Source organism: Doryrhamphus excisus, linkage group LG2 (genome assembly GCF_037039965.1).
Source record: "Doryrhamphus excisus strain RoL-2023G ecotype Guam linkage group LG2, RoL_Dexc_Guam_v1.1, whole genome shotgun sequence".
NCBI lineage: Eukaryota > Metazoa > Chordata > Actinopteri > Syngnathiformes > Syngnathidae > Doryrhamphus > Doryrhamphus excisus.
In genome coordinates this window covers 29311025-29325745 of record NC_136358.1, presented here as the reverse complement: position 1 = coordinate 29325745, position 14721 = coordinate 29311025, and the positions used below count along the sequence as shown (strand labels likewise).

The following is a 14721-nucleotide window of genomic DNA, read 5'->3' as shown; positions in this document are numbered from 1 at the left end:
CCGGTGTAAGTCACCTGACTGCATCGTTAGCCGCCATGCACGCCATGCACAACAATATGCTAATATGTCCTCCATCACAACATTAACGTCTAATCCGGTTTGTCCAAGCAGCCGGAAACAAGAGCGACTCCCCGTGCATACGCAAACATCCACGCTTCCGAATCCGTCCTCAAACGTATCGGGATGACATCATTTCATCCTCTAATCGTTTAATGGCTTCCTCCTACCCCCCCCCCCCCCCCCCCCCACCTTGCTAACTCTTTGGCCGAGTCACAAACTTGTGAACGACTCTAAAAGCAATTAGCTTATTTTGTTCTTTCACTCTCGCCATCCCATCTTTGGCTGATGTGATTTAATCCAGAACGTCCTTGGGGGTCCCTACGCTGGGGGTCATCTCCGCTTGTCTTTTAAGTGGGTGTGGCTCCGTGTGGTTGGTGACAACATTCTGCTAAAAGAGTCATTAGCAACGTTTGAACCAACCTGAAGGTTCCAACCCCTGTCCTCCCGTGCTCATGTGGAAGTATCCTTGGGGGGACACGTACTGAACCCCCAGTTGGTCCTGATGCTGCGTCATCACTAGGTAAGTGTTCTATCCAACAGCAAAACAAAGACATCCACTTCCTGGCGTGCGACACATTTAGAGCAGGCATGAAGAGGACGACAATAAGTCATGAAGCCCAAGCTGCATTTGTGTTGTGGCCAGCAGAACACGGCAGCCTGCTTCATCTCCGTTTGCTGTTCTTCCCTGCAACCAGCCTCTCGGGACCTCCGGGGAACGCCGGGGAACGCCTCTGCTTCCTGCTGGCAACATCCATGACAACATGGAAGGACAAAAGGCAGCTTCCTGCTTGGTGGCACCCGGACACCCCCCGTATAAAGCCCCGCCGCCACAAGCAATTTATGCACCAAAACACCAAACGGTATTTGAGGCCCTGTCCTTTCCAGATTCTATCCAATCCAAGTCCGCGTCTGACAGAGGAGCATCCAAGCGCTCCGTTCTCCAGGCTGAGCGAGCGGCCTCTTGGCCTCGTGCTTTTATGGTCCCGGTCCAGGCCGGATGAGGCTTGCGGTGTTAACAACAGGAGGGGGTGGAGGGGGGTGTCTAGGAGGAGCAGCATGCCCGGCTAGACCTGCTGCTTCGGACTTGGACCGAGACACCCTATGGAGGAGCGAGCATGCAATTAACCGGGGATCTGCGGTTAATTGAGGGGAAACGTGAAGACGATTGCGTCATGCCTACAGTCAAGCATGGTGGCACGAGTGCTGCCGGCACTGGGGAGCTGTGGTTCATTGAGGAGAAACATGAATTCCAACATGTGCCGTAACATTGTGGACCACAACCTGGGCCTCATGGCTTCTCTCCAACATAAGGAGCTCAAACACACCTCCAAGATGACAAGAGCCCTGCTGAGGAGGTACAGCATCTCCGATCCGAAGGAAGGAAGAATGGAAGGAAGGAAGGAAGAATGGAAGGAAGGAACGTAAGATCCAGTAGATCCACCAGTGATGCCACCAGGGAGGAGTGAGAGGATCCCAGTAAGAACCAGCACAGCGCTGCTCTCTTCCATACCCAAGAGGATTAAGGCTGTGCTCGGCAGCCATGACATCACACTAAATATTCACACGGTTTGGTCAGGTTCACTGTGTACTTTCTCACGTAGTTACTGTGTACTGTGTACTTTCTCACGTAGTACACAATATCTTACACAGTAACGGCAGTGAGTTGATCCTGCTATGCGAGCTATATTGACTAGAGTAAAAGTATATAAAGTATATATTTATATTTATGTATTTATTATGAATGAAGTATATATTTCTGTGGAAGATATGCTAAAATGCTTGGAGGAATGTGAGGGATTTCAGGCAGCGATACGGCTGATACCATATATATGATATCAGCCACGCTTATTGGGACCATCATTGCAGTCATATTGCAGATTAGAATAAGCAAATCCATTTCAATCATGCAAGTCTTTCCATCAGCTACACGCAGGAATTCATTCATTCCACTCACTTATTGTCACACACACGCACGCACGCACACATACAAACACACTCACACACACACACACACACACACACACACACACACGCAGGATTAAAATGCAGCTGCCGAGCAGCGAGACACTTGAGGAATGGCACTAATGGAATGACACGTTGGAAGAAACACTTGCGACGCCCAGTGAAGGATGTTGTTTTCCTTGGCCATCAGTCCACTAATCTCACACACGATACCAATGTGATGGGTGGAGGGGGGGGGGGGGGGGGGGGGCTACTTTGCAGGACCCTCACCAATTTTAGGCAGACTTGTTTGTGATCACATCACGATTTCCACTTTGTGAGTTTAGACTAAAGTCAAAGCCAAATATGCCTGCAAAGTTTTATTAAAAGGATAACTAAGATGATATGTATTATATATAATAATTATAATAATTATATATAGCTTATATATTATTACATAATTATTGCAAATTATTATTAATAATAATTATTATACATTATTATTAATACTATTCATTGTAATTGTATAATTATTTGATTATAAATAATTAGATTATTATATTATTAGATTACATATTATACATTCTATATTATATATAAGATTATATTGTCTTTTTTTCAAAGAAATATAGAAATGTAAAGTAACGTTCCAACGATTTGACTTTAACTACCGATATATCGGCCAGTCCTACTTTTGAGCCAACTGATTAAGGTCAGGCTGTCTGGGCAAAGGTGGCATCCCAGTCCGTAAAAAGGTGGCATCCCAATGAACGCCCCCGTGCGAGGTAATGGGAACGGGAATGGGAATGGTTTCATTTGAACATGCATCAGGTTCCAATGGAATACATCCCATAACCGTCCAAAAGCAGCAGGAAGGAGCCAAGCCAAACGTAGCGGACGTGATGATTGAGCCCAGCGCTCTTCACACGCGTTTGTTTTCTTCAATTGTGTGTAATTAACAGCTAGCGCATCTTTCTCCATTTCTCAGCACTCAACCTGCCACACGAGGCTGTCGCCCCCCTCCCCCCCTCCCCCCATCGCCGTCCCTTCGGATCACTCAGACGGAGACGGGAAATGGAGGTGAAATTGTTTTACGGTCAGAGCAGAAGGAAGGCTTGATGGCTGCAAATGCGTTCCGCCGCTAGCAAAAGCTCACCTCTGATTGCCGCCCGGCTCTTAACCTGTACTTATGAATCTCCACCAAAGCACCTTATCAGACTCTCACAAGAGATGGTTATCCTGCCCGCTGCGCGCCCATGGAAGCGGAATTGAAGGAGGCTGCGGACAGAAGGCATCGCTGCTTGAAACGTTTTGGAAAATTGCTTGTAGACACCAACCGTCCATCACTTTCAGCAAAGTGCTCGGCTGACAATTTCCACAATCGTCCTGATTCTTAATGTCTAAAAGACGGGCCGGCTATCGCTTCTACATAAAACCTCCTGGCAGGCGTCACGCCACGGTTTGATGCACGCTTTATGCTGGCACGCGTGACCTCAGGGGTGTCGCTGAGCTCCTCCGTATTTTTTACATCCGTCACCTTCTGGTGATCAAACATAATGAATTTGGGTTCAACTGCAGATTGAAGAATGGCTTTGTCATAATGATCACGTTGACGGCGTTTACCAATAAATCATGCAACTATTTATAGTAGTGTTCTTAAATGTAGTTGTCGTGCATAGCCTGCTATACTACATCCTGTACACACATGTACTAAGCTACATGACCGATATAGAAATGACATTACGACTGACCACAAACTGCACAAGAACAACAGCGTTGATATCAAGCAACCTACGACAACCATGTCATTGTCAGGTCATTTTTTAGAATAACAACAACAATAAGAATTAGCTTCTGTAGTTATTAGCCCATATTTCCACATAATAAGACGGCTATGGTAGAACCAGAGACCACTTTTACAAAGACCACTAAACTCATCACACAGCAACTTCACACTCAAGAGGAATAGCTAATAAATATACAAACGTGTACCAATACAAGTTTAAAATGGCTTTTCCCATAATGCATTTCATTGGAGGTCAAGGGGCATAGAAAACAGACTTAAATGGGTCTGACCGCCACAGGAAGCCAGAGGATTCATGATCTGAATCTCGTAGAAAACCATAAAAGGAAATAAATAAATAACATTTTTTCCTGGAAATTGACTTGAAATTGATGTCATATTAGTTGAATATGTTTACGTTTGTGTCAATTCAAACACGGAAATGAAAGATGTCAAGCACAAAAACAAACAAGGATCCTCCATCTCTTGGCAACACTCGGAAAAACTGGAAAAACCAGTAAATCCGGCCATCAAAGTCAAAGCCTGCTACTACGATACGGTTTAGCTACCTGAGGGCATCCACGGATCAGAGGAGGGCTTGTCTCTGGTATTAACCTGCTCCCAGTCCAGGTCGTCGTCCCGGCCTTGGCTGTACCCGCACGCCGCCAGTGGCTTGGCAAAGTTGCAGTCGCCTGTGGAAGAGGAAAGAAAATGACAACCGTTGTTCCAATTGCAGTTTGCCAAGGAAGGAAGCATCCGTGACAACGGTTAGCCAAGCGTCCGGCGGCCAAACGCTATCATTGCTATCCAAGCATCGGGTCGACATTGATCGGTTTTACTTTCCTGTTTTTAAGCACCCTTGCTGCGACACCGACGTGTGATCAATCCGTACACAATTCCGATACTCCTGATTTCTTTGGAGCGTCAGGACCACACAGCGAAGGACAGACGTTGGCCACTCAGAACATGAATTGACCAAAGGTGTTTGGAAGAGTCCAATGTCTTTGGCAGCAGGTAAGAAATGCGTAGCATTGATCAGGACGTTGTTATGTTGCTTCCATGTTGACAACACGTCAACACGTCAACACGTCAACACGTCAACACGTCCGTGTCTGTTCAAAGGAAATGTTTTCGCTAACTCAGGATGTCCTTGGAGGCGGAACAATATCTGGTCTCTTACAAGCTTCCCCTGACATTCTGCAGCATAAAGGCTACAAAGCTGATGGCCCCCCCATTCCCCCCCCCCATTCCTTCTTGTTTTCCAATTCATCTCTCTGGTGACATTTTCAGTACAACGTGCAAATGAGCGGCGATCGCAGGATAATTAATATCTAGCTCCACAGGGCAGGCGCTAATGATTTATTTGCAGACGTTTCTGAGGGGGGGTTGCATGCCTGAAATGCCAAAAGTATCAGATGTAAAAATGTGGACCTTTTTGGGGAGGGGGGATTTTATTGCCGCATCATTAAATCCAAGAATGTGACTTCATCCACACTAACTTTGGTTGGTAAGCTAATGACTTGGGAAGTACATTTTTATAATGCTATGAGCTAGCTAGCAAGCTACCTAGCCACATAGCTACTTAGCTTATCCAATAACACAATCAGCTTTAGGATGTCAGAAAAAACATCACTTTTAAAAATCAGACGACAGAGGATGCTTCTGTGCGTGTCTAAACAGACGTGAGTCGAGAGAGGGATCACCAAGCTAACACAGGACTTCGCTATGCTAGGATATGTAGCGAGTGTTTTCTTCAGATCAGGAGTTTTCCTCTTTCCCAAGGGAATCTTTCTGACTTTTCCGAAAACAGTGGTATACATGGAAAGGAATATTCCAATCTCTGGTCTAGAATAGTCAGAATAGTCCATGTGGGCATGCCCATGAAACGACTTTTTCTTAATAATTCTGTATTGCCAGTTTTTCGTCTGTCCAGTCTTTAATTTATATTCAGTTCTTTCTAACTTTGGATCAAAATCAAACTGTCAGCAGCAGTCCAGTGCCGATTGCTGGCTCATATCTGAGCATAAAGAAAGCACCGGGATCAATTTTAATTCAATCTAGCTAATATTTTATAATTAAACTTGGGACATGTTTTATATCAATATATATTTATTCTTGTGAATAATACTTCTATGGACCTGGATGTATACAAACAATGTACAACAAGTAGTGAGCTAAACCGTGTCAAATACCATTCCCACCAAGTCAAGGTTTGCCAAAACACCCTCCAAGTACTGCGAGTCAAATCAAAACAGTGTCAGAAAAGTACTGACAACTTCTAAAACAAAGTACTCAAGAAGAGTCAGTTTCCAGAACGAGGCCGCCGCCCCTTTACTGTCGTGTCGTCAGCCTGTAGCTTCTACTTACTTCTACTTACAAACAATTTCCTTAGCGTGGTGACACCAACCTCACCGCCGGTCTTTCAACTTGCAACTTTTATTCATCATCTTCGACAGACGCAGCAGCTCTAATAAATGGCTAATAATAACGCCAATAAATTCCCTCCTGAGTCTTCGCCGTCATCTCATTAAGGCCGTGTGTGCTCGCTCACGCCAGCCTTTGTCATACTGACAAAAGCCCCCACATAGCCGTCCTCGGCTGTGCCTGCCGATAACCAGCAGCTTGTAATTTAAATTTAAGCTCAAAGCAAAAAGTCAGCCGAGAGACGGCTCAGAACTAAAAAAGCGTATGCCAAGTGTCCACTGTATAAATGACAATTAAAAATACCTGCGGTGCCCCGGTAGCTTTTCTCTTTCTCTGGGCCAAAGGTCAAATCGTGTGTCAAAATAAAATGTCTTGTTAAAAAGAATTTCTGTTAAGTGGTTATTAAGGTGTTGGCTTTGATAATAATAATAATAATAATAATAATAATAATAATTCATGTTGTGTAACAAACAATAGTTCATTCATTTTCTACGAGGGTAACGGGGGTGCTGGAGCCTATCCCAGCTGGACTGGTGGCCAGCCAATCCCAGGGCACATACCCGGAGAAAAGCCACGCATGCACGGGGAGAACATGCAAACTCCACACAGGGATGGCCGAGGGTGGAATTGAACTCTGGTCTCCTAGCCTGCGTGCGAACCACTCGTCCCACAAACAATAGTCCACCCTACTAAATGACATGTTGGACCATGTAGCCAAACGGGTGCAATGCTAATGCTAAATTTGAGGAAATTGGATCACAGGTCGCACATTTTGTACGATCGGTTAAGAGATTGTGAAGTCGGTGCAAAATCAGAGCCAACTGATGAATTCAGACTCCAATGTGCGGTAAAAACAATGGCGGTTCCCCAAGTAAACATTTTTTATTTTTATTTTATTTGTCTAAAATGTGCCAACTTGCACAAGCAGCTTATGAATTAAAAACCAAATGATCAGAGCGTCATAGAAGATGAGAAGGTCTGATAGTCGGCAGCCATCTTTGTCGTTTCCGTATCTGCCGGTTCTCGCCAGCCTCCGATTCAGCGTATTAAAAGAGGAAAGCGTTAGCTGCAAAAAAGACGCTGTTCTTAATGCTCGATCAATTTTCCAATCAGCGATGCCAAGATGCAACTTGGAGCACATTTCCATGATTCCTTGGCCGCGGGCTCACTGGGAGCGGCCGCCTTCCATCAATATTTTGACTCAATAGCGGCAGGATCCTTCGCCCCCGGGCCGCCCACCTTCCTCTCACGGCTCTCCAAGAGGTGGCCGTTAGCGGAGGTTAATATTCAAATCCATGGCAGCGGCCAGCAGTTGAAACATATTCCACGTCTGTGGGTGCCGGGTGAAGAAGAGGAGCAGCAGGAGGAGGAAGGAGGCGCAAAGCACAGCCTGCCTTGTTAACTTTTCTTTTGAAATGAACTCTGATGTTTAATAATGAATCAGAAACATTCCCTCAGCAGGCGTACAAAAGGAAAAAACACTAAATATCTCTTGTACTGCACTCCAATCCTTTTTTCAATCCTTCCACCGGGAAACTTATTTGGAATTACAATCAAGGTGAACAAATATTCAAGTTGGTACCAACATGAGCTTCCGAGCAGGGCTTCCTTCATGGATGCTAACAGTGTGATCTCTGCTTTTTGATACAACAGATCGGTTCATTTATTCTTTTTATTATTACACTGTGCCAAAATACTACATTTGAAATGAGTAAAGTGGGTTCAGGAATAAACAAATACAATTTGACCAAAAATATGTGTGTAATTTGCCTGCTGGCAAATGCTGACTGGAATTTGATTGTGTGTAATCCATACCATCCATATAATCCATACGCTAAATAGTTGTGTCCATTGACGAGGGTCACGGTATGTGAACGAGGAATAAATGTTGATCTTGAAACGGGCAGCGTTTTGGGGGCAGCACCAATCCTGGTCACTTGGTACCGACCCTTGTTTCCGTGTATGAGCTGAAATATGCCTTTTAATAATAATAATAATAATAATAACAACCTCTCCAGTAGTAGGTAGCAGCAATCCCGCACGTATGCAGATGCCGGCATGGATCAATAGCATCTTAATGGCGCGTCTCCCAGCGGGAGGCTGATACGGTAACCAGCATGTGGCACACGTCCCATATAATTAGCCTTGACAGCTGCTGAAATAGATATCCTGACAACAGCCTGCCAACTCCGTGCAGGAGATGGAACTTTCAATGAAAGCCCCCATCGGGTGCAGGTAGTCTGGGGGCCACACTGGTCGGGTCCCCACCCTGTTCACGCACTTCTTTGCGGGGAGGCGGGCAGGCAGCGTGAAGCTAAAAAGGTGGCCTTGGATATGCCATGGAGCAATTTATTCCCGGGTGAGAACGTGCAATAGTCTTTATTTTCACGCAGAGTGCATTTCAAAAAAATCTATCCATCTTTTCCCGGACGGAGCTAGAGGCCGGAATCAATACGTCAAGCCCTCCAACGCTAAAGCCCATTTCTAGTAAAGATTTTTAAGTTGGACTTAAAAGGCCTTTTTTTCCAGCAAAAACGTAGCAATGGACGTCACGTGTGTGGAGGTTGGGCGCTGGGCTGCAGCGTGGACAGGATGTGTTGTCAACATCGGGGAGAGGCGTCGCAGCACGTCGGCCGCTTCGGTGACTGAAACTGACCAAGAAATGTGGAATGTGTGTTTGAATGTGATCCTACTTGGAAGACTCAAACAAAAAAACGCCCTGTGAAACCAGTGAAATGCAACCAAACACCCGAAAAAAGATTGAACCATCACCCGCTGACCCTGGATGGGACAAAGTGTTCCCATCTAATATTTGATGGTGCCAAATGACTCAAGCTCAAGCTTTTCTTCCCTTCACACACACGCAGCAGTGACACACAGTTATGGAAAAGCGTTATGGCGCTAATTTCACATATTTCACATATTGTTTACACTCCACTGACCAATCCCTTCATTTTGGGTGGGGCCAAATCAAAGACAGCAAACAGCTACAATGGAAAATCAGCAGTAATTGTCAGTAATTCATGGATAAAATAACCAGTTTGCACTCGGGTGGCGCCATCTTGAAACGCGAGACCTCGCCACCAAATCCATATCTATATCGTTCTGAACGATATGCACGTTTTTGATAAGATAAGATAAGATAAGTACCTCAGTGGGGAAATTTGCATTGCACAGCAGCAAGAGAACAGAATCAGTTAAGCAGTCCAAAATACACAATATGAAAAAATAAACTATATCAACAACCCAAATATTAACAAATTAACAATTTTACCCAGGATTATATACAAATACAGTTTGCTAAATAATATGAAATATGAGATGAAATATATGACCAGACTATACACTATGAGATCTTGCTAGTGAGTTAAGTATGAGGCATTAATATAATAATAATATATTATTTAATATTATTTAATTAATATTGATTAACATATTAATAATATCTATAACATAGTATGAATATCAATTAATTAATGTAATATTAATAATATATTATGAATATAATAAAATATAATGTTAACATATTGCACTTAGAGAAGCAGTATATGGCTGAAGGAGCTGTCCAGTGCTGATATTGGGCTTAGAAGAAATATCAATATTTTGAAAATGTATTTCTTAGCATGTCTACACGTGTTGCTTGCCAAATGATCAAAATATTAAATCCTTTCATTTTTACGATGTGGCCCCGGCTGGGAAACGTGGCCACCCCTGCTTGGAGCTACGATGGATTCATCCAAAGCATTTACGACATCTTGAAAGGAACTCAGCCGTCCTTCTCCACAAGCAGCACCGCGTCCGTCCTGGCGGCAAATGTCATTTCCACGAAAGCTCCTGCCAATTGTGCAATTACCAGCCTTGTCCTTCCTGGTGAGGAAACGGACGGTCTTCTCCTCCCGCCAATCCACGTCCGAAATCTACGCTTGATTTAACAAACACCTCTTCCGCCGGCGTTCCCCCGCAGTTCCCCACGGTGAGGCATTCTGGGGTAATTTAATCCCAATGTGGACTATCTCCCTCCACCCGCGGCCAGTTGGGAGCCTTAGCATCTTGCAGCTAAGCTAATCCCTTGGGGGCTGACAGGCCTTTTCACTGGGGCTCTATTTCACGTATCTATTGGCAGCTCCTGCACCCAATTACGTGGATATATATTATCTGTTTGGGGACTTCAACTGTGGGAAGGGATTTAGATAATCAATCTCAATATCATTATCAATCACGTCTTGCTGTTCGCCACATTGATCGGCCGAGAAATAAAGAAGCTGGAGTGCTAATCTTGCCGAGCTAAGCTGTGCTCCTGTCAGCAACATTTGCTGAGCAAAGCGGCGCGGGGTGGAACATTTGAGGCTGGGACGTCTCTGTTGTTGAATGTTTGAAAAACGCAAGAAATACCCTGCACAAATTCACTGCGATTAAAAGGATGAGCCCCTCGGCCGTTTGTTGAGCACGTCCGAAGCCCCAAGATCAACCTGATGAATGTGCTTTACGGTGGCCAGCACGTCAGGAGCAGCCTCGTGCACGCCAAGACGTGCGCTGACCATGACAGGCAGCCTTCCACTCCGATACGCTCCATTTGGCGGATCATTCTGGAGCCAGCGCTCGACGTCTAGCCCGACCACTGCGCCTGTCAGAGGACCACATCAAAACCATCTCCATCCGCTCCACCGCTAAAGACAAACATGGACTTTACTTTGTGATGCTCCCTGCATGGAGATAGCATCCTGCAGCGATGATAATAGCCAAACAAGATGATAATTATTTCCTCCTAGGGGTTCCACACGGAGCGACAGCTTGTCAGGCGTATTGGAAAGACAGCATGTAATCCAAAAATGAGCCCTGGAATGCTGAGGGATCACATCCAATCGCTCTGACTGCGGACAACAAGCTGCCACTTATGACGAGCAAGAAGGGCCGAACGAGGCGCCATCATGCAATGTGGACCTGAACACTAAATGAAGGCCTGGGAAGAAAGGATCGTGCTGCAAGGTTTCGGCCAACGGATGTTGATTAAAGGCCTCCTATGATGCACAATGAACTTTTTAATGATATTCTACATGAATACATGAATCTACATGGCTGCCGAGAGCACATTTGCCACTGAGGGGCACAACTGGAAAACCAGATACTACAATAATAACAATCATCATCATCACAATAATGATGACAATCATCATCATCATCATCATCATAATAATAATAATCATCACCATAATGATTATTAATAATGCTAATGATAATAATAATCATCATCACCCGTTTAAGCGGCATCTCCCAGGGAATGCTGCCCTCCACGATTGCCCACAGCGACAACTCATCCAGGAGGTCACAAAAGACTCCACAACAACATCCATGACTCCATGAGTCCACCATAGGAAAGACACTAAATGACCTGCATGGCCGAGTCCCAAGACAAGAACCACTGCTCAACAAAAACTACATTAAGGTTTGTCTCAATTTTGCCAGAAAACATCTTGATGATCCCCAAGACCTTTGGGACATTTTTTGGAACGTGTGTGTCCCATTACATCTTGCGTAAAAGTAATGGCCCATTCCATTAAAAGAACATCCCACCAACAGTAAAATATGGTGGTGGTAGTGCAGTGGTCTGGGGCTGTTTTGCTGCTTCAGGACCTGGAAGACTTGCTGTGATAGATGGAACCTTGGATTACCAAAGCACATCCTTTCCAGCCATGTTGGGTCACGCTGAACCCGGCTTGGCTTCAATCCAGAACTCACCAGCAATGGCTGAAGAACAACAATGGAGACTTGGGAGTGGCCTGGTCCAGTCCTGACATGAAGCAAGTTGCGGCATACATTTAAATGAAACCCCGCTAACCATAAGCAAAACATGTTAGCGTTTAGGTTTGATGCTGGTAGTGTTTTACCAGCTACTTTTAAAAGTGTCCAGCCAATGGAGAGACGTGGATGCTTTCCACTTAAATTAGCCTTCAGCATTGATCCACAACGGCGCTAGCTCAATACTCCGGATGGATGCAAGTTGAAACTTTCCCATTTGATCCCGCTGCTTTGGGGCCGAGCTTCAAATCAATGCCAGGAAGTAGAAGAGGAGAAAACGGGTTTCCGGTGAATAATAGATCCACACCTGGACCGGGAGCTTTCTGGAAGGGGTAAAAAAAGGAGCAAAGCCAGAAGAAAGCGCTGGAGCCGGATGCTAAATCCCCTCCCAGAGAAAACAACACCCAGACCCCAAAGTCAATGCCCCCTTCAGTCAAAGCGCCGCAATCCTCCCAAAGCTCCACTAAATCAACACTTCTTTGAATTCTGCCTGAGCAGCGTTACAATAAGAGGATCAAATGCTAATGTTGCTATCACTAGCTTTTCTTTTCCTTCCCCCCTGCGCCTTTCCCAGCGCCCAATTTGTCAGACAAGATGCTAACAATTGAGGAAATGAGTCCGAGGGGAGGCATTGTGCAAAGGAGAGAATTATCTTGTTTGATCACGGAAAAAACAAGATGCCACTGTTGCCAGAAGAAGTGGAGCAAATGCAGATATTCACGTAGCCGAGTGGGGAGAGATTCAAGGTTGAATGTCAAAGAAATAGAAATAGCGAGGCTAATTAGAAGACTAAAAGAAACAATTCCTCCAGAGGGGGGAATCTGGGTCGTCAAGCAGAGAGAAAGAATTCCTTCACGGCTCTATTTGTTTGTGGAAAGCAAACTCTTCTTCTCTCTAAAGAGAGGGAAAATGTGTCAAAACATGCACCCCCCACCGGGCTGCTTGTTCTGCTATTCATCTGACCAACACACCACATGGGGGCGCTGCTATCCAATCACACTTCAGATTGGTCGCACAGCTCTACAAAGCCCGGTCTAACTTTAGGACTGGACTGTCCCAACCTTTTCCAGGGGCCACATCGTCAAAAATCAAAGGAGGCAACTTTGTCACTTCGATATTTTGTACAGCGACCTGAAGGTTGAGGGTTTGATCCTCCGTCCTACCGTGATCATGGCCAAGCATCCTTGGGTAAGATACTGGACTATAAATAGAAGTGCAGTGTGTATGTGGAAGGGATGCCACCCAGTAGCATGCTAGTAGTTAGCATCTTGGTGAAACGAGGCCTCCTAAACAAGTCAATAGAAGACAGACGTGAAGTGGGTGTGTGGAAGGGATGCCACCCAGTAGCATGCTAGTAGTTAGCATCTTGGTGAAACGAGGCCTTCTAAACAAGTCAATAGAAGACAGACGTGAAGTGGGTGTGTGGAAGGGATGCCACCCAGTAGCATGCTAGTAGTTAGCATCTTGGTGAAACGAGGCCTTCTAAACAAGTCAATAGAAGACAGACGTGAAGTGGGTGTGTGGAAGGGATGCCACCCAGTAGCATGCTAGTAGTTAGCATCTTGGTGAAACGAGGCCTCCTAAACAAGTCAATAGAAGACAGACGTGAAGTGGGTGTGTGTGTGTGGAAGGGATGCCAACCAGGACGGTTAGCATGCTAACATCTTGGTGAAAGATTAGATTTTATTCCCACATTGACTTTTTTTTACATAAGATAACTATTGTTTCTAATGTTGGATTTTGTATTATTTACAAATTCATCCAAATGTGAACATTTCATCCAAAATCTGCATTTGCATCCTAACATAATGCAAGTCATGGGGATGCACGACACATGACAGGTGTCCATCTCAGGGTCAAAGGTTACCAAATGACGTTGCCTTGGCAGGTGCAAAGCAGATCTGAGATTTCAGTCCCGGCGAGAGCAATCTTGGGGTCATCACCTGAGCACTTCAAACACGATGGGGCTGGCTCTTTGTTTCTCAGCTAAAGAGCCATAAATCATCTCGCTGGGAGAGAGAGAGGGAGAGGGCGAGAGAGGCAGAGAGGGGGCGCAGCACGGCCCGCCTTCATCCCGCACGGTGCTGATGAAAGCATGAGGTCCCCTTTCAAACGGACTCTTGACCAGCGCTTCCATCTGCTTCCCGTCATACGGTGTAGCCACCCCCAGTGTGCAGCGAGCGGAAAAGCAGCATCACACGATTGGACCTTGGAGACAGTCAGGTGGCATGAATAAGTCACATGAATAGAATTCCCTGAGTCTCATTAATATAATCAATTTTTAAATCCAATTATTGTTTGACAGCTCCTGACCTAATTTGTGGTGGAAGGACTCCATGAAATCCTTGCATATCACGGCGTCTTCAACTTGTGTGAGCATATCTAATGTTCTCTACGGGAGAAGATAACAGGCTCGCTGGCGTTCTGTGCATGTGTGCTAAACACTCATCAGTAGCGACACCGAGCGCACCAGACAGGACGGTGAACGAGATTGGTGTCGTTCTTGCGGACCCAATCTCTCGCAGGTCTCGTGCTGGAAGACACAGCCGTCCAATGAGCGCGAAGGCTTGGAAGTCTGACGTTTATTATTGTTGGGCTACATGTGTACTGTGTGTACTGTGTGTACTGTAAGTGATCTGTAAGACTATATTATTTCCCTCTATTTAGCTATTTCTTTAGTCGGTGAGCCAGTCCTAGAAATCAGTCCTGTGAAATCA

At 45.3% G+C, this 14721-nt stretch overlaps 1 protein-coding gene across 1 annotated transcript in view; it reads right to left on the bottom strand.

The window, feature by feature from the left end:
- LOC131109381 (receptor-type tyrosine-protein phosphatase mu) overlaps positions 1-14721 on the bottom strand; it is a 110735-nt gene that overhangs the window by 78729 nt on the left and 17285 nt on the right. Inside the window, exon 2 of the mRNA XM_058061315.2 lies at positions 4354-4476. Coding sequence (XP_057917298.2) covers positions 4354-4476 — 123 coding nt within the window. The remainder of the gene's footprint in view (positions 1-4353; positions 4477-14721) is intronic.